The sequence below is a fragment of the Durio zibethinus genome, chromosome 18, assembly GCF_047325235.1.
Source record: "Durio zibethinus cultivar Kanyao isolate XHJ-2024 chromosome 18, ASM4732523v1, whole genome shotgun sequence".
NCBI classification, from domain to species: Eukaryota; Viridiplantae; Streptophyta; class Magnoliopsida; order Malvales; family Malvaceae; genus Durio; species Durio zibethinus.
Window position 1 is genome coordinate 19,467,692 of NC_143179.1, and position 22,839 is coordinate 19,490,530.

At 30.3% G+C, this 22,839-nt stretch overlaps 2 protein-coding genes across 2 annotated transcripts; one reads left to right on the plus strand and one right to left on the minus strand.

The window, feature by feature from the left end:
* Nucleotides 1-1,256: 1,256 nt before the first annotated feature.
* On the minus strand, nucleotides 1,257-6,208 carry LOC111301019 (inactive TPR repeat-containing thioredoxin TTL3-like). Its single transcript, XM_022896543.2, has 5 exons — nucleotides 5,277-6,208; nucleotides 4,974-5,169; nucleotides 4,713-4,885; nucleotides 2,488-2,821; nucleotides 1,257-1,735 (listed from the first exon to the last, which is right to left on the minus strand). Exons 1-5 carry the CDS (start codon nucleotides 6,206-6,208, stop codon nucleotides 1,607-1,609), a joined length of 1,764 nt encoding a protein of 587 aa, XP_022752278.2. The 3' UTR covers nucleotides 1,257-1,606.
* Nucleotides 6,209-13,076: 6,868 nt separating this feature from the next.
* On the plus strand, nucleotides 13,077-14,074 carry LOC149513846 (uncharacterized). Its single transcript, XM_089748151.1, has 2 exons — nucleotides 13,077-13,239; nucleotides 13,656-14,074. The coding sequence occupies exons 1-2, from the start codon at nucleotides 13,077-13,079 to the stop codon at nucleotides 14,072-14,074; spliced, it is 582 nt and encodes a 193-aa protein (XP_089604277.1).
* Nucleotides 14,075-22,839: the final 8,765 nt, after the last annotated feature.

Here is a 22,839-nt window from a genome sequence, read left to right on the forward strand (position 1 = left end):
GGAAAAATATTTAAAACGTAAAAACCAAAAAAAATAGGGGTAGAACTTTAATTGCCATACCAACTGCAGGTCAAGAAAGTAATACAAAATACCTTTAAAAAGTGTTGTGTAAATCTAAATGGCTTGGTCCCATCACTAGTAAGAACTAAGAACAGTTAAATCTTTATTTTTTCTTTTAGACTCTTGATAGATATTGAAAAAAAGAAAAACATTTCATCAATAATTTCACTACAACCTTTTATATTGAATTGAATATGATTTAATTGTTATATAACCTTTTTTTAATATAACAAGGTGAATGCCATTTCTTTTTTAATAAATTTATGAGCAAAAATTATAATCAAATATTACATTCATTATAAAAAATGTGACACCCCAATCAATCCTTCACATGTTCTAAGGATTTATTTTGATATATAAAAAAAAAATTTAAATTCATACTTATAAGATACCTTTTATGATAAAAAAATCATGAGATCTTTAAATTAAAACAAATAATAATTTGCAAATTGAGTATGAATTTCCACGAGAAATCACTGAATACAAACCAACCAATAAATTGGATTATAACTATAAAATTCAACACAAAATTAAATCAATACACAACAAGATTTGAACTTAAGATCTCAAGATTTTAAAGACTCATTTTTGCTACTAAACTAAAGGTGAATTACATTTATTGCCCAACACTGTGTACAAGATCAATTGCTTTTTGGGATTAAGTTAAAAATTGTCATTGCACTATAAATTCATTCTGAATTTTGCTAATATACTTAATTTCATTAAAATTTATCATTACACTTTTAATTTTATTTATTTTTGGACATAAAATTAATAATGTAATTGATGAATTTGTCATTTGTATTAACAACATTAAATATTTCATTTCCATTATCTTTTGTCTAAAAATTAATGAAATTAAAAGTATAATAACAAAATTTATCATTTGCATTAACAAAATATTCTTATTCTATTACTTTAGTTAAAAATCAATAAATTGAAAGTATAATAAAAAATTAAAAATATTAAAGTGTAACAATAAAAAATTCAATATTGAATTATAATATATAATGATAAAATTCACCTCGGTGCATTTTTTTTTCCAATGTTAAGCTAGTGGAACCAGTGGGCCATATTGTGCAGATGAAGGCCAATCCTATAACTTTGTAACCTTTGCCCGAAAGACAAAAAAACTAAAAATCGCAAATGCTATCTTAGAAAAATATATACTTAGATTGAGTAATTGACGACTAAGGAAGCTGAAACTGATGTAGTAGTTTTCAATGCGACATCAAGTAAATCATTTAACAGAATATACACACATATTATCAAATTGTTAATGTCACATTCTATGTACAGTATCAAAATTCCCCTTTCAAATTCCTCACAATAACAAAGCAACTTTTTTCATCCCAGATAATCATTTAAGCCCCAACTTCAAATATGCTGCCAACATACAGGCAACAGTATCATGATACCCTGGCTGCTGGCTGCTCTGTCTTTTTTTCATCGCTACCTTTGGCCATTTGTTTCTCTTTTCTCCATGTCTGGTCCATATCTTTCGTGTTCATCAAGCTCCACCGTACTCTTCTTGTCTTATGCAACTTCACCATGCAGCATGTTGTTTCCTGAGTTGCATTTGAGCATGGGACAAGCCCCGTTTCACCTCCTCGTTGTCGGGTGTTTGTCTTTGCAAGATCTTGTAGTCTTGTATCGAAGCTTCCCATTTCCCCAACTGTTACAGAAATCCAGTTGAACATTATTAGATTATTGAACTCATTCTATATGCAACACAATTATTTAAAGATCTGTTTATAAATAATTCAATTCAGCCTCTAGCATTATCCCTAATTTTGTCATTCTAGCGCGCGGCTTTTTTTCCCAAATCTAAGGTGCGGTTCCAAACATGCATGATTCACTCCAATTGATTAATCATGAAGTTAACTATTAGTTTCTTTTTTTTTTTTTTTTTTGAAAGCAACTAAAATATTATTTTCAGAGATGTCCATTGGATCGGAATTAACTTGGATCGGCTTATGAACAACTTCATTTGTAATTGATTAATTAATTATTAATGATCATAGATTTATATATCTACAATTTAATGTATAAAATATTGTGAAATGGGAACCATGAGTTGTTAATTGTGATTAGGTGTTCATGGACTCAATCAGACTAGGTCCAATTGGCACCTCTAGATGGCAAATATGAGTCCAGTCCAGCCCATCCAAACCAATTCATTTAGGTCTGATACTACTTTAAAATTCATAAAATATTAAAAAGGTATTTTATACTAATATTTTAAATATTTTGAAAATTAAAATTAAACAAAATTAGATGGTATCTTAAGCTGTGATCGACCGGAGCTTGCAAATTTCTACCTAAGGCCCAGCCTGTTCAGCCCACAGGCCTGTGTAATTGTGACCAATATTAGCTATTCTAACTATTAATCATGTAAAAATGAGTTGCAAGTTTTCATAGTCTCACCTTGGAATTGCAATCAGCTCTTCTTAGTCTAGCCTTGCTGTAGCCAGGGCGCACGTTAAGGGCATGGGTGCAGTCCTCTATTGCCTTTTCGAAGTGGCCAATCTTGGATCGACAAGCTGCTCGGTTGCACAACAAGACGGAGTTGTGTGGGTCATGATCAAGCCCCTCGCCGTATGCAACACATGCTTCGGAGAATTTTGATGCCTTGAAATGCTCGTTGCCATTTGATCGAGCTGCTGCCACTGCTTTAGCTTTCCTCATTACACAATTTGCTTCTTTACTGTTCGAGTCAAGCCTAACAGCTCGCTGAATCGCCGCCAATGCATCATCAAATCTTCAGAAAATCATAAAAAAAAAAAAAAAAAACCAACATTAGTTGTTGCCTAACAATATTATTCGAAAGATCATTCAAAAAATTTATAATAATAAATTTATCCTTCATTTTAAAAAACTAATAAAATTAAGTCCTTATTTTCCTTTTTTTTTTTTGTGTTTATATAACATACACATCTATTTACCTGACAAATATATATAGAGATGATGGCCTAATCCATCATCGATATATTTTAACCCACTCCAACCTTTTAAGATCTTTTTTTTTTTAAATTAAATTTTGAATTAAATCGAGTTAGATAATGGTATGAAAAAAAATTCGAATAAGGTTGGAGTTGAATTTTAAACAAATTCAATTCGACTTGATATATAAAATTATTTTTTAATTAATTATTTAATTTTATATTTATATATTTACTTAATTTTATATTTATATTAAAAATAATATTTTATATTTAAAAAATAATATTTTATTAATTTCGAATCAAATCGAATTCAAATATAAAAAAATATATATCAAATTAAAAGGAATTCAAATGTTATAAATATAAAATCAAATCAAATTTTTAAAAAATAAAAACTCACTCCATCCCAAACTGTTTCCGTCTCTAAATATATAATATATTGTAAGACAAAATCTTTTTGGCATTTCTATAACTGCCATTAGTTTTTGTAACGATCCAGCCAAAGATTTGGTGTTGCTTCAATTGTGCCCGGCGTGGATCCCACATGTAAATAAAGGTTCAACTTATACAACCTATTTTATGCTGTGAATTAAGAGCCAAACACTAGAAAATATGAGGCACAGCTGGCATGCGTAGCTAAATATATTTAGTTAGCACTCATGGCAGAGTTTTTGGTTTCAGCTCAATGAAACTTGGAGGCACTGATCTTCGTTTCTCTTAAATGTTTCACTTCGAATTTTATTTGCCAAGCTGTTAGTGTTGGCATTAAAACCTTAGTTTTCAAAAACTGATAATAAAAAATTACAAAGTCAACCCACATTAAAACAATCTGTATCTTAATAATAATTTTCACACATCAAAAATAAAGTTGAACTTAACTAGAAATTACCAATTCGGTGTCAAAAAGTAAATAAAAAAGAATAAAGGAATAAAAAAATGTGGGGAAGTCGGTGCCCAGTCATAACAAACAAGACAATTAACCCAAAACCCAATCATTTTTGTGCAAATTTAACCCCATTTGATAGGTAAATGTCAAATTTTGCCAGCTCTAACCTTTTCCAACCTTTGGTTCCTCTTTTTTCAGCAAGAATTCGCCTTTTGAGTTGTTTTTCAACATTAATTACGCCTAGGATCACAGACTCCCTATACTCTTTATCCTCTTTCCTTTATCCATAGACCCCTACACTTTTTTGTCCACATTTCATCTCAAACAGTATTTTTCCTGCATGGCTCTTGATGGGGGTATTTTGCGTTCCTAAGAGCAATATAGTCTTTTACTTTGACACAGAGTGACTCGGCACAACAGCCCACTAAACACCGTGAGAGAAAGTTAAAGGGACACTCGAACATTGAGAATTAACACGGAATATCAGATCAAATCACACGACGTTGGCTAGAAGTCTAATTTCATATATCATATCATTTAGACTCGATCACATCTTCCTCAAATATAAATATCCTTCTCAATTCAGATAAAAGTGATCACTCATCCTACTCAATTTCCCATTTCTTCTTACTTTGTGATTATTGACTTAGCGTCGGAGCTTTTCAACATTAATTAAGCTTAGGATTACAAAGTCTCTACATTGCTCTATCCTCTCTCCTTTATCCATAGACTCATACTTTTTGTCTACATTTTATCTCAAACAGTACTTTTCCTGACTTAATTTTATAGTAGGTAATAGTAGTAGTAAATACAACACTAACCTGCCGGCTGCCATGTCCACCTGAGCTCGAACAACTAGCAAATTCGCGTTACCGATTGGGCCAAAGTACTTAGTGCAGTAATCACCATCGAAATTTGGACTTTGCAATAATGCCTCATCGGCCTCTTGGTGTCTGTGGAGCTTCAACAAGGCCTCAGCTTTCAATGCATATATCTTAACAAAAAGAAACACGAGTTACATATTGTACACTGACAGATCATAATGCTAAATTTTGATGGACGGGTTTGATTATTTGGTGCACCTGTGGAGCTGAATCTGCACCCGCATTAATGGTTGAATCTGTTTCTTTGAGCAGGGTGTTCCAATCTCGTAGCCTTTTAGCTTCAATACATTTGTTTAAATGTGTCTGAAGAGTTTTAGCTTTAGCAATGTCATCATGGTCAGCCTCAAGGCTTGCATGCTTGTAGTGATATATTGCCTTTTCCACTTCCCCTAATCTGTACAATTATATCAGCAGAAAATACAGACTTGAACATTGATTTTGGGCTTAGAGATTGTTTAAATGTAGAAGAATTCCGTTTCCTATAAACAACTATTTTTTTACCTGAGATATAAGTTTGCTAAACGATGGTGAGCTCTGTGATAATGAGGTTCAATTCGAATGGCTTCTCTGCACTCAAAAACTGCCTCAACAATCCTGCCTAAAGCTGCTAAGGCTGCACTTTTGTTGCTTCGGTATGAAGCCTTATTTGGATCAATGGCGATGGCCGCTTCATACAAAGCCAAGGCTTTCGCAAAATTCCCGTTCTTATAATCTTCATTGCCCATAATTTTCAACGTTTCAGGGTCCATTCTTGTAGAAAGAGCTCTGCATAGAGAAACTGGTTGCTCTTCCATACGCTTTTCCTCAACTTGTTTCTTCACCACATTTCCCATTACACTGTTCGGATATTTCCCATTAGGCGTTGGGGCTGCCTCTCTTGCTGTCATAGGGAGTTGGTCAAGAACGTTATATGAATTTGTGTTTCCTCCTCCTCCTCCTCCTCCTCCTCCTCCAGGTTGCCTCATCAAGTTACCTAAATTGCCATAAAGCATCATATTACTCGATGACGCTCTAACAAGATTGCTGTTTCCTTTTGTTTTTTGATGATCGACTATCATGCTTTCGAGCTCACCAGAGATACTGACTGCTTCTTTAGGCACCATTCTACCATGGTTGACATATCCTTGGTTAGGGGTTGTTCTGGTTGCTTCATCAGGAGGTTTCCGAACCTGGTTTTGTTGATGTACCCCAGGGAGCTTAGGATGATTTGGAGACGGTTTCGTGCAGGGTTTTGGTGGATTCGCCGAAAAGGAAGCCTCATTGGAACCACCCAGCCGCCTTTTTGTGTTTGAATTTGCTGTTTTAACATTGGTTTTGTCTTTGATAGGCAATGAACCTGTAGAAGTAGACTTTCTAAGCCAAAAATTACGCTTCCAAAATACTGCATTCAATATCCCACAACCTGATTTTTTTTCCAACGAATTTTCCCCCATATTTTCCTTCTCAACTATCTGTTTAGAATGCAGCCCCCCCCCCCCCCCCCTTTTTTTTTTTTTTGGTTACAGAGAGGAACGGTGTATTTTCAAGCAAACAAGCAGAGAAAACATGGGTGTTTTTAGACTTGAAATGTAAAAGAGTACAAGGAAAAAATTTGCAGTTAAGACCATAAAAATAAGATATCCTTTATTTGCTAATGGTAAAGAAAAGGAAAGAAAAAAGAGGGTGGAATGAGAAAGACATGAGGAGGGGGTTGAAAACAGGGTTAGTTATAGGAGATGATATGCATGGCCTCTTCCCGGAGTGGCCGCCAAGAGAGAAATTCCCTTCGTTTTCCCACTCTTTTGGCCAAAAAGATGGCACGAGATGGCATGTTTGAGAGTGGAAAAATAAAAAGAAGTTTGCAGGAAAAAAAGAAAAATGATTTACCATGTGTTGTTTTATTAAAAATGCAGTAAGTTGGCTTTGACTGTTGTAAAAATTTCCCCCATTTTTTCCTTTTGTTTTGTTTTTCTTGTATGATGAGGTGAATGGACAAAGCTAGCGACTCAGTCCAAGTGTAAATGAAGATCTCTAAAATTTTTTAAAGGCAAAAAGGGTGTTTTTTTCTCGTCATGTAACCTACATTATTTGGGCTTTTTGAAGATTTTGTTGTACATGCCAGGACAGCCTCATTCATGAACAAGTTAAGAGAAAGCAAAGAGAGTAGGGCATATGTGTACACATAATTTCTTTTGTGATGATATTTAAAAAAAAAAGGATGATTTCTTTTTTATAAGTTAAAAAATTATTGTGAGAAAAAAATACACATATATGTTTAACATTTTTATTATAATATTTATCTAATGATTGAGAAAAATATATTAACATGTTTAAAGATATCAAAATCAATTAAGTCAAGAGAGTTTCTAATAACAAAGAATGAACATGCACAACTTTAAACAAATCATGGAACAATTTCATATCTACGTCGGTGTCAAAGTTAGGAGTCCTTTGTGGTGTTTGCCCCCCAAACTAACATTTCCCCCCTTCACCCCTTCAGAAATCACTTATTATCGTTAAACCTCACACAGCAACCAAGGATGCAGACGAGTCGACCACGAGCAGCACAAGTTTGCAGGTGAGGCCAATAGCCATGCACCTTGAATCCTTCCTCAGATCTCCAACAATTGTTTCCTTGCATCTGTCACAATTAAAGCATTGAATATCTGGCTGATTGTTCTATGCCATGCAATTCCTATCTCCCTTAATCACACCTCTTTTGGGAGGTGTCCGAAATGTAGCGTTCTTGATCTCAAATTCACAGTACTCTGGTGGTCTGCAGCAACCATTCTGGAAAAATAAAATCAAGATAAATTTGTAATTTCAAGATGATTTAACAGAAGAGTTACGAGAAAAAAAAAAAAAAAAAAAGAGATTAAAGAATTACATCAACTTACCTGTATAGGACGCCTTGTTTTCTCCAACTGAAATTCCTGTAAATTCTTAGCTTTACTTACTATTCCCTGGCAAACATAACAAGTCCTTGTTGCAGGCACAGTATTTCCCATTCGAAACATTATGGTTTAAACTTTAACCAACTTTGATGTGTCTGTTCTGGACTTGAACGAGTTGTAAGGAACATATAACTGGCAAAGAAAGGAAATATCAAAACCCACAGGATCATTAGGATAATGGAAATGATCCATAGGCAGACATTAGCCCTCAAAATGTGCACAAATCTGTACTCCATTCAACATGTAAATATATCACCAAACTAATGATCATACGCAATTTAATCATATTTGATACATAAAATTATAATAAGATATAATAAAATAATATTATGAATAAAATTAAATTAAATAATATCATCGTATCTTTATTTAATGTGTACAAAAATTAAAATAAAATAATTTATTTATTAGTTAAAATTATCTTTTTTAAAAGTTTATAAATTTAAATTATTAATATAATTTTTAAAAATATAATAAAATATATAAATTTAATTTAATAGATTAAAAATAATTTTTTTTATTTTTGAAAAAATTAAATCATTATATATAAAAAATAATAATTCTTCTTATAATCTTATTTTTTAATTAAATATAAATTAAATATAATATAAAATAATTATTATATTATTTTATTCATCATTTTATACTCAAACATAAGCTTCAATCATAAGACAAAATATTTAGAGCACCAAAGATTATGATGGCAATGCAAGCTGTCATTGTGTTGGGATGTGCTGTCTTTAGTTTTGTTTTTTTTTTTTTAAAATGATTTTGAGGATTTCTGCTTTGCTTTATCGGAAAACAAGTTCTTTTGATTGGTTTCTGTCGTCCAGGAGAGAGAAAATGAGACATGACAAGTCGGTTGACGAATCCTCTTCTGTCAAGAATTGGTCCTACTCTATCCCAAATGGATTTGGTCTTATCTGCTGAGGATGTTTGTGGTGGCTCATTCAGCTCAGTTTTTTTCCTTGGAAGAAAGTATCAATTTGATAACAGGCATGTAAATTTTATTCAATCCTGACACAAAATTTAATTTTTTATTGAAAATGAAAATAAATATTAAATTTGGAGATAGAGATGATGAGGAATATAATTTTAAATTTTTTATTGAGTATGAATATAAGATGAATAATATAATATTTTTTTTATTCTCGTATCTTAAATATTTACATATATTTAATAAATTAATTTTTTATTTTAATAATATAATTTTTATTTTAAATTAATTAAAATTAATTTGTATTTAAAATATATATTTATAAAAAAATTACATAAATGTATAAGATAAAAATTTTAAAAAACTAATTTTTTTTAAAAAAATTATAAATATAAAAATTATTTATATTCACTAAAATTTATGAAAATAAAAATAAATTTAAAATATTCATTAAATATAAGTACGAAAAAAAATATAATATAGAACAAAGAAAAATGAGAAAGAAGAATACTTTAATTACCCCATATCCTACCCACTAATATATTTTGTTATAATAGTTGGACTTAATCTCTCTATAGTTTTAACAAGCTCTTAAGTATCATTATTTTTAGTAATGTTAGGTAGCATTTAGTATTTGTAGAGCAAATGCACAGGTGAAAAAGTAAATTTTGTTTAAGTTTGTTAATTTTTAAAATTAATATATTTAATTTAATTAATAAAAATAAAATAAATTAATTTGATTAATTTAATTTTAGACAATTCGAAATTTGAAATTAATTAAATCCACGTAATGAACATATTAGCCACAATGCATAGTTATCTCTGTTCATGGCGTCCTTTTCGTTTATGTTACTCTCGGTTCTGGTGAAATTTGTCTCTATCTCTTTTATAGAAACTGTTTAGCAGGATTTTGGAACATTTAACAATTGCCAACTATAGCAATTTTATCATATTTCCCAGTGAAAAATGCAATGAAAGAAAATGCCACCACTAATGATTTTCAGAAGAAAAGACAAAAATATATTCTGAAATTCTGGTATCCTATTCAGCTTAATACAATAACTTGGAGAATGAGTTTGTGTTTTGGTATGACGCCAATTCAGATAGTCACTTGAGACAGAAAAATTAAATAGAGATAAGGTAATGTCAAGGACCACCCTTTCATCCCTGTCAAATGATTCCTACTTTTGTTTGCCTGAAGCCATCAATGATTTTCCTTTCAAAAATCAAGAGTGAAAGCTAATGAAAATCAATTGCGAAATCAAATTTCATGCAAATTTGATTGACAAGGATTAATGTCCATGATCTTGAATAGGGTTTAAATTGGCACGTTTTGCAGATAAATGTCTCTTTATATTCACTGAGCAACAAGCACAGGTACTTTAACTTTATACAGATAAACCGATATACATCTTCTTCTAGGTCATATGATCAGTACAATCAACCATTCAATCTTCCTGTTCCTCAATAGAATTTTCTCCATTTTACATCCAATATTCTGCACATAGTAATCAAAAAATGCTTCTAGTTAACCAGGGTAGAATCTCCTTTCATTGTTCCTCTTGGCATAGCATCCAACGGAATAGGTGATCACAACGAATACAAGTTCAAAAGCTAGGGATATACCAAAGTACATTGCATTCTTTCTGATATCTGCAACAAATATTTCCTTGCATCGATCACAGTCGAAGCATAGAATATGTGGCTGATTCTTCCATACAATGCAATTGCCATCTTTCTTAACCAAAGTACCAAACCCGTTTTTGGAACCGTCCAAAATGTTGCATTCTTGAATTTGAATCCACAGTTTCTGGCGGCTGCAACAACCATTCTGGAATAACAAAAGAAACAACGAGAGATTAATATTTTAAAGAAAAGGGGATTAAATGTTATGGGCCAGAAAATATTGGAGTTTAAGCTTAGGAGTTATTAACTGTAGAGTTTAGTATTATAGAAGAAATATTTTAAATGGAAGTTATCGTGGTTATTTACCAATTGAGATATTCATAAGTCAAATCAGATCAGGTTCAGATTAAATTCATATTTAGTATTAATAATTTATATATTTGTTTAGATTTGATCTAACTCAAAATTTCAAGTCTTAAAATTTTCAAAGTTTGATTCAAATTAAAAAAATAAATTCTAAACTCACTCATTAAATTTAATTTATATAATAAAAAATTAAAAAATATTTAAATTAAGTTTAATGAGATTATATTTAATTCACATATATATAAATTAAAAATAAAAATTATATAGTTTTAAAAATTAAGTTTAATAAAGTATATATAATTTTATTTTTAATTTTTATATACTTTGAATTAATTTATATATAATTCACATATATATATAATTTATATATATATATATGAATTCGGATCAGGTTCGGATTTTAAATTTTTTGTCTAAGGTTCTATCCAAAATTTAAATGGACATAAAAATTATGTTTAAATTCGCTTAACAGATTTTAATTTTTTATCTAAATTCTCTCAAAATTTAGACAAGTAACTCAACCTTTAAATAATTCTATTTATCATATAAGGGTGGTTATTTAGTACTAATTCCAAAATTAACTACTGGATTAGTTATGGGGTGCTGATTCATTATTAAATATGCATATTTAAAAGGGAGATGCAACTATTGTAATTCATTCTGCAATCCTAGGCAAGGAATACAATAACTCTTTCTCTTTTCTTTCTCCTTTTCTCAAAATCTCTTAAACTCTAGATTTTTCATTTCTGTTTTTTATCTCATTTTTTAGCACATTACTTGGTATCCGAGCCTTAGATCTTGGCATGGTGGAAGGGATTACAATGCGTCTATAAAAGAGGTTGGTCAGTTCAGAAGGGTCTTGAAAATAATAGATAGTAAGCTAGATTCTGCCACAGTCCAGTTGAGTAACGAAATGCGTAGTGGTATGGAAAGATTGGAAGCGAAGATGGAGAGCATGTTTGATCAGTTGGTGTTACGGTTAGAGGGCGCTTCGAAGCCAATGGATATGGATGAGTCAGGTGAAGCCTTGGCTTCTTCAGCTAAGTAAAAAGGGATTCTGGGAGATAATGGGATGAAGACAACGTTGTCAAAGGTTGAACTTTCCTCCTCTAGTGGAGTTCAGACCCAATACTCCAAGGTGGAATGTCCCAAGTTTGATGGAGGTGATTTCAGAGGCTAGCTGATGAAGATTAAACAGTTCTTTGAGGCCGATCAAACCAGAGAGCAAGACAACGTCAGAGTGGTCATGATGCATCTAGATGGGAAGGCCTTTCAATGGCATCAACGGTTCATGAAAAACCGAGGTAAGCTCACTAAAGTACCTTGGCATCAGTATGTAGTTGAGATATGATCAAGGTTTTATGAACTGAATTTTCAGACCCTATGTTTGATCTTGCAAGTCTTAAACAAATGGGAACTGTTGAAGAATATTATGATAATTTGAAGGTCTACTGAATATGATACAGATTTCTGATAAACATGCCCTTAGCATATTTATAAGCAATCTGAACCCTGAAATAGCAAAACAAGTTAGGATGTTTTACCCAAAAAATTTGACACATGCATGTAACTTAGCTAAACAAATGGAATCTCTTCTTTTTAACCAGTCTAGGAAGCCTTGAAACCCTTACAATCTGTCCCTATAGATTCATATACTGGCTACCTTCCTAAACAAAACAATCCACCTTTACTACCAACCCCAAAACGTCATTTTATTTTACACTCACCCAATTAAACATACAACACGATAAATACTTATAAGCTTAAAATACCAAGTATGATCTTAGTATAGCTAAGAGTAACAAACTTCTTACTAAAAAATTGAGAGGATTCCTCGGACTAATAGGCTACTTTAAAAGGTTTATAAAGGAGTATGGGACAATTGCTAAACCTCTAACAACCTTATTGAAGAAGAGTGGATTTGTATGGACTGAAAAAGCTACCGGAGCCTTTGAAAAACTTAAACAGGCCATGTTATCTGCCCCTGTGTTGGCCTTGCCTAACTTTAATTCAATTTTTGTGGTTGAATCAGATGCTTCTAATATTGGCATGGGAGTTGTCTTTAGCCAAAATGGGAAACCTGTTGCTTATTTCAGCAAAGTACTATCATCAAAACATCGGTTGTTGTCCACTTATGAGAAAGACATGTTGGCTATCTTAACAGTAGTGAAGCAATGGAATTTTTATCTGATGGGAGACATTTTGAAGTCAAGACTGATCACTAAAACTTGAAGTTTCTGCTTGATCAGGAGACTCATACTCAAGCTCAATAATTGTGGGTAGCTAAATGATGAGATATGATTTCGAGGTAATCTTTAGGAAGGGGTCTAGTAATAGGGTGGCTGATGCTTTATCAAGGAAAGATGCAGATACATTTGATGCCATTCTGGTATGGAAGCAACTATGAAAAGACTGGCCAGTGTAATATATTAGAAAGGCATGAAGAAGGAAGTAAGGCAGTTTGTAAGGCAGTGTATCATTTGTCAATGGTATAAACCAGATACTGCTGCTCTCCTTGGGTTACTGCAACCTTTGCCTATACCCGATAAAGTATGGACTGATATTTCAATGGATTTTATTGAGGGATTGCCAAAGTCTTATGGTAAGAAAGTAATTATGGTAGTGGTCGATTGATTAAGTAAGTATGCCCATTTTCTTGCATTAGCTCACCCTTACTCAGTCGTTACGATTGCTCAACTCTATCTACATAATATCTAAAGCTTCATGGATTACCCAATAGCATAGTATCTGATAAAGGTAAGCTCTTCACAAGCTTGTTTTGGTAGAAGCTGTTAAGGCTATTGGGAACTGAGCTAAAATTATCAACTTCCTACCAACCTTAAATAAATTGTCAATCTGAGGTGGTCAACAGATGTCTTGAGACCTCTCTCAACTGCATGACAAAAGAGAGACCCAAAGACTGGTCTAAATGGCTTCTCTTGGCTGAATGGTGATATAATACTAACCATCATACCTCTATTGAGACTACTCCATATGAAGTAGTTTATGGTCTGCCAGCACCAACACATATGCCCTACTTACCTGGAAATTCTAACGTTGAAGCAAGAGACGGGTGTTTAAAGGTCAAAGAAGCAGCCATCCAACTTATGAAGTTTCACTTGAATAGGGCAAGGAACCAAATGAAACAACAGGCAGATAAGCCCAAGACAGACAGACAATTTGAGGTAGGGAATTATGTGTTTGTCGAGCTTCAACCATATCAACAAATTTCTGTTGTTAATAGATCCAATCTCAAACTTGCTGCTAGATACTTTGGTCCTTACAAAGTATTAGCAATGGTTGGTCCAATGGCTTACAAATTGGAGGCACCACCCGCTGTTTATGTCCATCCAGTGTTCCATGTATCACAGTTCAAGAAGTATGTACGGACCCTACTCAATTCCAGATTCCTCTACTTGATGAGGATGGCACCTTAGCAAAGGAACCTATAGCTATTCTGGATCGACGAATGACTAAGAAGACAGGAAGTGCAGTGACAGAAGTTTTAGTACATTTGAGAAACTATTTTCCAGAAGTTGCAACTTGGGATATCTTGTCTGAGCTGCTGCAGAAATTTCCTTTGTTCAATCCTTGAGGACAAGGATTGCTTTCAAGAGGGGCGCACTGTTATGGGCCAGAAATATTGGAGTTAGGTTTAGGAGTTACTAACGATAGAGTCTAGTATTTTGGAAGAAATCTTTTAAATAGCAATTAAGGGTGGTTATTTACCAGTTAAAGGTGGTTATTTAGTGCTAATTCCAAAATTAACTACTGGATTAATTATGGGGTGCTGATTCACTGTCAGTTATGCCTATTTAGACGCAAGGTGCAACCATTGTAATTCATTATGCAATCTTAGAAAAGGAATACAAGAACTCTCTCTTTTTTTCTTTCTCATTATCTCAATATCTCTTAAATTCTAGATTTTTCATTTCCGTTTTTCATCTCATTTTTTAGCATATCATTAAACTAATATTAAAAAAAATTACCCCTATAGAATGTCTTTTTCCATCTGAAGCGCCTTCAAACTCGTAGCTTTACTCAACAATTAACATGAACTGGAAAACCTGCCCTTAAACTAGGGCAGTTACTCATAGCAGGCCAACGTTTTCCAACCAAATAATAAGTCCGCAACCAACCTTTTTGCGTCCTTTCCTAGGTTTTAGAGCTTGCACTAGCCACGTAGAACATGAAAACCGCACCAACTACAAGCCCCATAATTCATATACCCAACATAAACATTTAAATCCATAGATAGAAGTTAGAACTGCAACATGCACTAATCAATTCTACTAAGGAGAACACTGATATGACGATTCCTATCGTGCACAAAGGGCCTAGCAGCAGCTCCATGCGCTCTGTTTCCCAATGGTCACGTATGCTTATCACACAGGCAAAGATCCCAATCCCTGTAATCAAAGACAAGCCATTTAGAATCCGCAAAATGATGTTGCTAAAGCGAGCCATTTGTGCTCGCGGGTTCATGTCAGAAATTTGGTTTGATTTATAGTAATGGGACAAGTTCTATTTGTTGGTAATTTTCACTGTTGGATACGGTGTTTACTTGTTTTCCTGTTAAAAAAAATTGTTCTAAGTCTTATTTTCTTCGGATTCGTTTCATATGTTAGTTGTGTGTGAATTAACTTAACTATAAATTTCTTAATAATATATGGTTAGTGTTGGTAGTTTAGAATGTGATGCATTCTACATTTGATAGAAAAATTTAATTATTGATGAATGAAATTAATTTTTGAATGAATTTTATTCATATTTTAAATAATAATGTTTGAACAAAAATAATTATAATATAACAAATGGTCATAACTATTTGAATATAAATAGATTATTATTCATAGATATCTTGATTATACAAAAGGTCATAACAATCTGAATAAAAATTTATATCTGTTCATTCATTATAAATAACTCTTTTAGTATAACTATTTTCACTATTTTTGAAGAGTTTAAAGCTTTATTGTATCTTAAAAGTATAATTGCTTTTAAGAAAGTATCATTCATGCCTCAAAGCTAAAATTTTTTTTTTATTATTTATCATCTCTTATTTAATTTTTCTAATAATTTAAAGGCAATTATGAGAAATTTATATTTTGCATAATGAAGATACAAGGAAAAAAATTGGCATGGTTTGGATATTAATATTAGAAAATGCTCAAGGTGTCAAAGGATTAATATTTTCATAAACCAAAATGTTAATTTTCATAAAGATCTTTATTAGAGGTATGTAGTTTATTTTTTGCATAATTGTTGGTAAGAAAATTGATTGAATAAGATAAACATATTAATAATTAATTTCATTAGTGTGTAAAGTCAAAACACAATATGCAAAATATTGATTACATTGCATAAGTTTATGCATGTACTGAAATTGGCTCCACAATTGGGTTTAATGAAATTTATTATATATATTTGAAAAATTGATACTTATAAAGATTGAGATAGGAAATAGCTTGAAAATATAAAAAGAAAGACATGAATTGATCTACAACCAAAAAAATTATCACTTGTTATCAAGTAATAAATTAAATTAGGTTTTAATGAAATAGTCGATTGTTTAATTGTCATGTCTTGGTTATATATAGAATAAGCAAATCATCCCATGGTTTCTATGAAAAATAATTGGAAATGGGTAAAGTAATTTACCATAAAAAATTAAATGTAAGTAGAGAATATATGCAAAAAATGAGATTTGACTGTAAGATTAATTTTATTTTTAAATCATGGCACAAAAAATGAAATAATAAGTTGAGTCAAGCTATTTATATAAGTTTATCTTTGTTTGTCGTTTATCAATCAAATGTTGATAAACGACATGTATTTTTAAATTTATTATTGGTTTAAATTTTGACTAGTGTCCAACTTTCATAAAAATCAATTGAAATTAAATTGATATATGTGAATAATTATTATTAAGATATGATGTTTCATGGATTAATTGGTGGATAATAAACCTGATAATTGTTATTATCAGAAACATCGACAATGTAACATTTATTTTACTTGTTAGATGTATTACATTATAAGTAATTTTACAAAATAAAATTTTATTATGAACAATCACAAAGAAAAAGTTTGAGGTACAATTCAATTTGTGTTTGATGGTTAAAACAAGTAAAACAAATAAACTCAAGAATTTGGAATATAAATGCTCATGTTATATAACTATGATTGATGAAACTAGCTTACAAAAGGTAAGAGATTAAAGAGATGCTTGTTTAAAAAGAAAATGTCAAACTATTATAACTATGAGGTTTATAAAAGTCTGAATTTTGAAATATTATTCCTATTAATGATAGCATTTATAAATTGTTTGAATTTATAATATAATAAGTTAATACAAGTTTATTATATGCAATGAATTTATAATTTCATGAAGAATTGTGGTTAGTGGTAATGTAAAATACATTAAGTATGTATATCTATGGCATCCTATATTTTGTAAATTTTATGTTAGTATCACTAACTAAAATTTGGCCAACAATTTGAGCTAATTAGATTATTAATTAAAAGAAAAGGCATGTCATTAAAAAAATATTGAAGCATTTGTCAGTTACTAGCATTTTGAAAGATACTCATAAATGTCTAATTAGGCATGTTTATAAATTAGAAAAGAACATGCAAATTCAATGTTTCAAAGGCATCAATACATGCATGTGTTTAATTCTATTTTGTAATGACATGGAAAACATTAGTTTAGTTTGCCATATATTACGAAAAAGAATTGAATGGGATGAAATTTTTTTTCTTATACATATAAGAAAGATATTGACTATGAAAATAGACTGTGATCATCCAATTAATACATTATTGGTTAAAGACAATGAAAGTATTTTTGCTTTTTGCACCTAAAAAAAGACTTTTTATAGGCTATTAAAATGAAAAATGAACAAGTTTTCGAGATTTTCAATAGTTTCATGACAATGACAAAGATGTGACTGGTTATATATCATACTAATATATGGGCTTACATAATAATATTAGTTTGTGAAAGTCGTAAGCCTTAGAGTTAGCCAATTAATGATTTAACCAATGCAAATTCATCACAAGTTTTTGCATGAAATATAAATAGAACTCATATTATAATTATTGTTTATACTATTTTATGAAAATGATTATTGGATTCATGTTTTATGACTTGCGTTGATATAGTGATCTAGATATGAACATATTAATCATATTGATAAAAAATTATTGTGAAAGTATTTAAAATTAGAGTTAAATATACTATGGACTCTTATTGTACATAGGCATATTGATCCTATGAGTAAATTTTGAATTTATTATATATCTAAAAATATTATGACTAATTAAAAGTGGTAAATAACAAAGATATATAGGCTGCACAATGGTGGAGAAATAAAGTTCTCATAAAATTTTGAAATCAAGTTTAGAGATTTCAATAATCATGAACTTGGAATTGGCCATTAGGTTATTAATATATGCATTGGAAACTCATGATAATATTTGAAATAGTTGGTTTTCACTAAAAGTCATTATTATAAATGAGATAACTTCAATAGCAAATCTACATGATTTGTAGGTATGATGTGAATTATTATGGTTGGCTTAAAATAGCCATAAGCCAAAATTGATGCCACAATCTTGATCACGCTGTGGTAACTTTTTGTTATGTATATGGTGTAATTCATAGATTGAATAAATGATTTATCATCCATGATTTTATATAGTAAAAATTTCAAAATATCTTTACTTTGGAAGCCATAAGTGATTCAAAGATCTTCTGAATTTGAAAACTTTTATAGTAGCAAAAAAAAAAATACTATTTGATCCATTTGGATGATGAAAATGGTTTTGTTCATGATAATAAAAAAAATTATTAATAGTGTCTATGATGAAATAGATTCATATAAATATTTATGAATTAACATAAAAGTCTTAAAAGGAAATTAGACGAGTATGATTATATTTGAAATCTACTTATTGATATAAACTATTATATTAAGTTAAAATATAAAAGTTTTAAAACTTTTATTAAAATATTAAGATATCAACTAGTTATCTTTCACTAATGGTGAATTTGAAGGCCTCTTATTTTAAAAAAAAATCAAATAGTGAAAAAATAAATGAAATGATAACTTGATTAAGTATATATAATATCTTGATAATTGAATGAGATTTTTTTTAATAAAAGAATACATACTTGCACATAGTGGGGATGATAAGAATCAAAAGAAATAAAAATTGCCACTATAGTGTTGTAAGATTTTAGTATAATTTTATGAGCAAATTAAACAAACTAATAAGTTTAAACACTTATTAAAGTAAAGTCATAAAAAAGGTCCTTAAAAAAAATCTTAAAAAGAGTAAAATCATTTGGTTTATTCATTGAGTTTATCCAATTGCACTAGAGGTATAATTGTATTAAAGATGTATAAAAGTATGAAAATAGAATGGTTGAAATTAATAAATATAGAGTTGTGGCATTAACTAAAACCAACCATTTCTTAAAATGATAAGAATAAGGCAATAATGTCTAGAGCATATAAATGATATACAAAATAAAAAGTTTGAACACATTAGCCTGAAGTGATTATATTAGAGATTCAATCTCAAGTGGGGTTAATTACCATAAAAGAAAATTGAATTCCAAGGTATTTGGTTAGTAGTACCACAAGTAGAATGGATTTAAATTTTTACTATTAGACACTAATAATGGAAACCTAACTTTGAATTAGTAACCTCTGATTACAAAATTTAATGGATAAAAATAAGTTATTATTATGTGTCTGTTAAACACTAGTAAAATCTATTCAAATTTTAGAAACCAATTTGATCCATTGTGTGAGGAGGATGAGTTTTTATATTCTTAATGAAGTTTTAAATATCTAAAGCAATGAAAACAAAATGAAAACTCTACCTGTTTAAACATAAAAGTAATGTCGCTTTAATAGGAAGAATTATAGTATTTCTTGTAAATGTTTATAAATAGGATAAGCACATGGTCATAACAATGCTAAAACCGATTATAAACCTTTGACAGAAGAATAAATAAATATTATGTGTGTTATATATTCAATTCTAATACTGAAAGTTGAGATTTAATCTGCGGACACCATTAATTTTGTTAAAATTCTAAAATTTATACGCTAATTGAAGATATATCTTTTTATATTCATAATAATTATTTGTACGAAAAGTAAAAATTAAGTATCAACATTCCAAAGTAGTAGCAGATTGTTAGTAATTTAGAATGTGATACATCTTACATTGGATAAAAACATTTAGTTATTGAAGAATAAAATTAATTTTTGTATTAATTTTATTTATATTTTAAATAATTATGTTTGAACAAAAACAACTATCATATAACAAATTGTCATAATTATTTGAATATAAATAAATGATTATTCATAAAGGTCATGATTATATAGAAGATCATATCCATCTGAATAAAAATGTATGTTTATTTATTTATTATAAATAAATCTTTTAGTATAATTATTTTTACTACTTTTGATAGAAAAATTTGAGGCTTTATTGTATTTTAAAAGCATAATTACTTTTAAAAAAATATTTCGTATGCCTCATCAAAACCAAAAATTTTTTTTTTATTATTTATCTTCTTTTATTTAATAGTACGTGCAACATCCAAACTTTTCTAAATGGAAATTAGTCTTTGTTTCTTCTTTGTTCAGTTCGCCTCACATTTAACGTTGTGAGATGGTGTAGTTTTAATAAACTAAAATTTTGGGAAGAGAGGATTTGATTTCAATTTCTGTTTGCCTTAAATGAGTTGACTCAAACTAAAAATCTTATTCTTAAGTTTTAATTTAAATAATAATGTCCATGTCGCCCAAACCACAAAATCGAAGGCCAAAAAATACTGGCATAATCATCTCATCTCAGATGAGTAATATTACTTTTCATCCATAACAAACATAGGAGTTAGCCTCATATCTCTAATTGCATATTATTGGGCCAAAATCAAAGGCAAAATTTTATTGCTATTATTTTTTCTTTTTCATAAATAAATATATATATATATATATATAGCTAGAAAGGATTTTGAAGGGATATATACTCCAAAATTCTTCAAACCTTCATTTTATTTTTCTAAAATCCTTCAAATTGGCAAAATTTGGAGAGAAATGATTGGAGTTATTAGAATTTGAATTTTAGATCTAATGAATGTCATATTTTAAAAGTGATAGTATTAATCAATTAGACTAAGTCTCTCATATTCAATATTATTTTAATTACTTCAACAAAGTTTAACACTAATTTTGACTTATAATGAAGGATATAATTTTGAAGAAAATAATAAATAATCATTTTCTCGTAACATATATATCATAACTAATATTAATAAATATCCATGAAATTAAAGAAATCAATAAACAAAAAATGATAATATTCTATGTAACCAACCATTAATCTACAATGAACAAAGACTAAGAACATGTAAAAAAAATGTTCCATTTTTCATATCCTATATTTATTGTTCCTCCTGGTGCAGCATCCTGAGAAATAGAAAAGGGTGATGACCAGCAGTGTTTCCAAAGTCGAAAACACAGCTAGAAACGCCCCAATCTGCTTGTACTAAACAAGAAACGAAAGCTTGCATGAGTTGCAATTATAACACAGCGTCTCCTCCCTGTTGTTCCAAGCCGAGCAATCTCCGTCTCGCCGGCGAAGACCTGTTTCAGGAATGGCCCAAAAAGTCAGATTCTTGAATTCGTACCCACAATCTTTCGGTGGAAGGCAGCAACCGATCTGCAATGACAAATAAAACCCTCAATCTTAAATTCTGATCATTATATGATTTTAAACTGTTTGTGAAACCATGCAGTACTTAACGTTGAAATATTATAGTCATTCGGTTTATTTCGAATCCAATGTAAAAATTGTGTCCCAATTTCTTTCCCGAATACTCAATATATAGATACGTTCCGGCACATGATCTAGGTCGCCCCGGCTGCAAACGTCTTGCTCCGTCCTCGTCCCATTAACAATTGGAATATTGAGAGCGGAACAAAGTCTAGTCTCGATCATGCAACTCTTAATGTTATCCCAATTTTTTCCACTCACAAATTTCCTTTGCAACCAATCTGGTTGATCTCCATTCTTGTTGGTAACAACGATCACCACAGTGGCAAAAATAACAAGCCCCAAAATCCAAATGGTTAGCACGATTTGGTAAATCATAAGCAAGGCATTGGTCTTGGAAAATAAACCGATACCCCAACAAAGACGAGAAAAATATGATGATTCCTAGTACTATATACTTATATATCAAGACCTTTTGGCACTCGGTTGGTCCAAGAACATGAAGATATAGAGACATGGCAACTAAATAGAAGCTTCCAACAAGAGACATAGCGTGAGTAATGCAAATACAATGTTGCAGAAGCGACCCATTTCCATTCGGGTTCGATGGTCTTCACTTCTTCAGTTACTTTCTTTTTTTTCTTCCTTCATTTCTCTTTGGTTTATTCGATATTCGCAGGATGTTTTCAGTGTGGTTTTTGTTGAAATTGATAGACAGAGAGATTAAACAAAGAATCTTGCATTGGACTGTCGAGAGAATTATGGTTTTTTTTAGTAGTTTTTCTGTTGAAAGCTTTAATCCTGTCTTATGTGTAATTTGTTTCAACTTGACAGGCACACATCTGTGTTTTATTGTCTAAATATATATATATATATATATATATATATATATATATATATATAATCACTTCTATTTTTTAGTTGGAATATGGGTTTTTTTTTTTCATAGAAGTAATGAGCTGGGTATTTATTTGCTATCTTTTTTAAAAGCTAGGTAGTTATTTTGAACCTTTTAGGGATATTAAATCAAGGACCAGTGTGTCATCCAACTTTACCATATGTTTTATTTTTCTTTTTTTCTGAAAAATACTTTACCAGAACAATTAGATCATTAATAAAAGTTGATTGGTTATAAGCAATTTCTTTTTAATTAAATTAAGGTTAATGAAAATAAAGTCAATTAATAAGGAAATGTTTTCCATGTTGGTGGAAATTGATCGTGTTTTTAATTGAACCGATGCCTGACTCTTGCTCATGCAAGCAATATCTTTTTTTTTTTTTTAATAATATGAAATCATGCAAGCAATATCTTGCACCTAAAATGACGATTTTCGATTTTTACAACGTTCTGCTTCATATATTATTTTTTTTAGAACAAGGTCCGAACGAGTAATAT

Bases quoted from the DNA above. Each gene is read 5' to 3' on its own strand.
- LOC111301019 (XM_022896543.2), bottom strand. From the start codon at position 6,208: ATGGGGGAAAATTCGTTGGAAAAAAAATCAGGTTGTGGGATATTGAAT. The intron at 2,822-4,712 runs GTTAGTGTTGTA...GATTTTCTGAAG, and splicing joins GTGGACATGGCAGCCGGCAG to ATTTGATGATGCATTGGCGG. The intron at 1,736-2,487 runs GTGAGACTATGA...TTTCTGTAACAG, and splicing joins GAGCTGATTGCAATTCCAAG to TTGGGGAAATGGGAAGCTTC.
- LOC149513846 (XM_089748151.1), top strand. From the start codon at position 13,077: ATGAAGAAGGAAGTAAGGCAGTTTGTAAGGCAGTGTATCATTTGTCAA. The intron at 13,240-13,655 runs GTAAGAAAGTAA...ATGGTCTGCCAG, and splicing joins GGGATTGCCAAAGTCTTATG to CACCAACACATATGCCCTAC.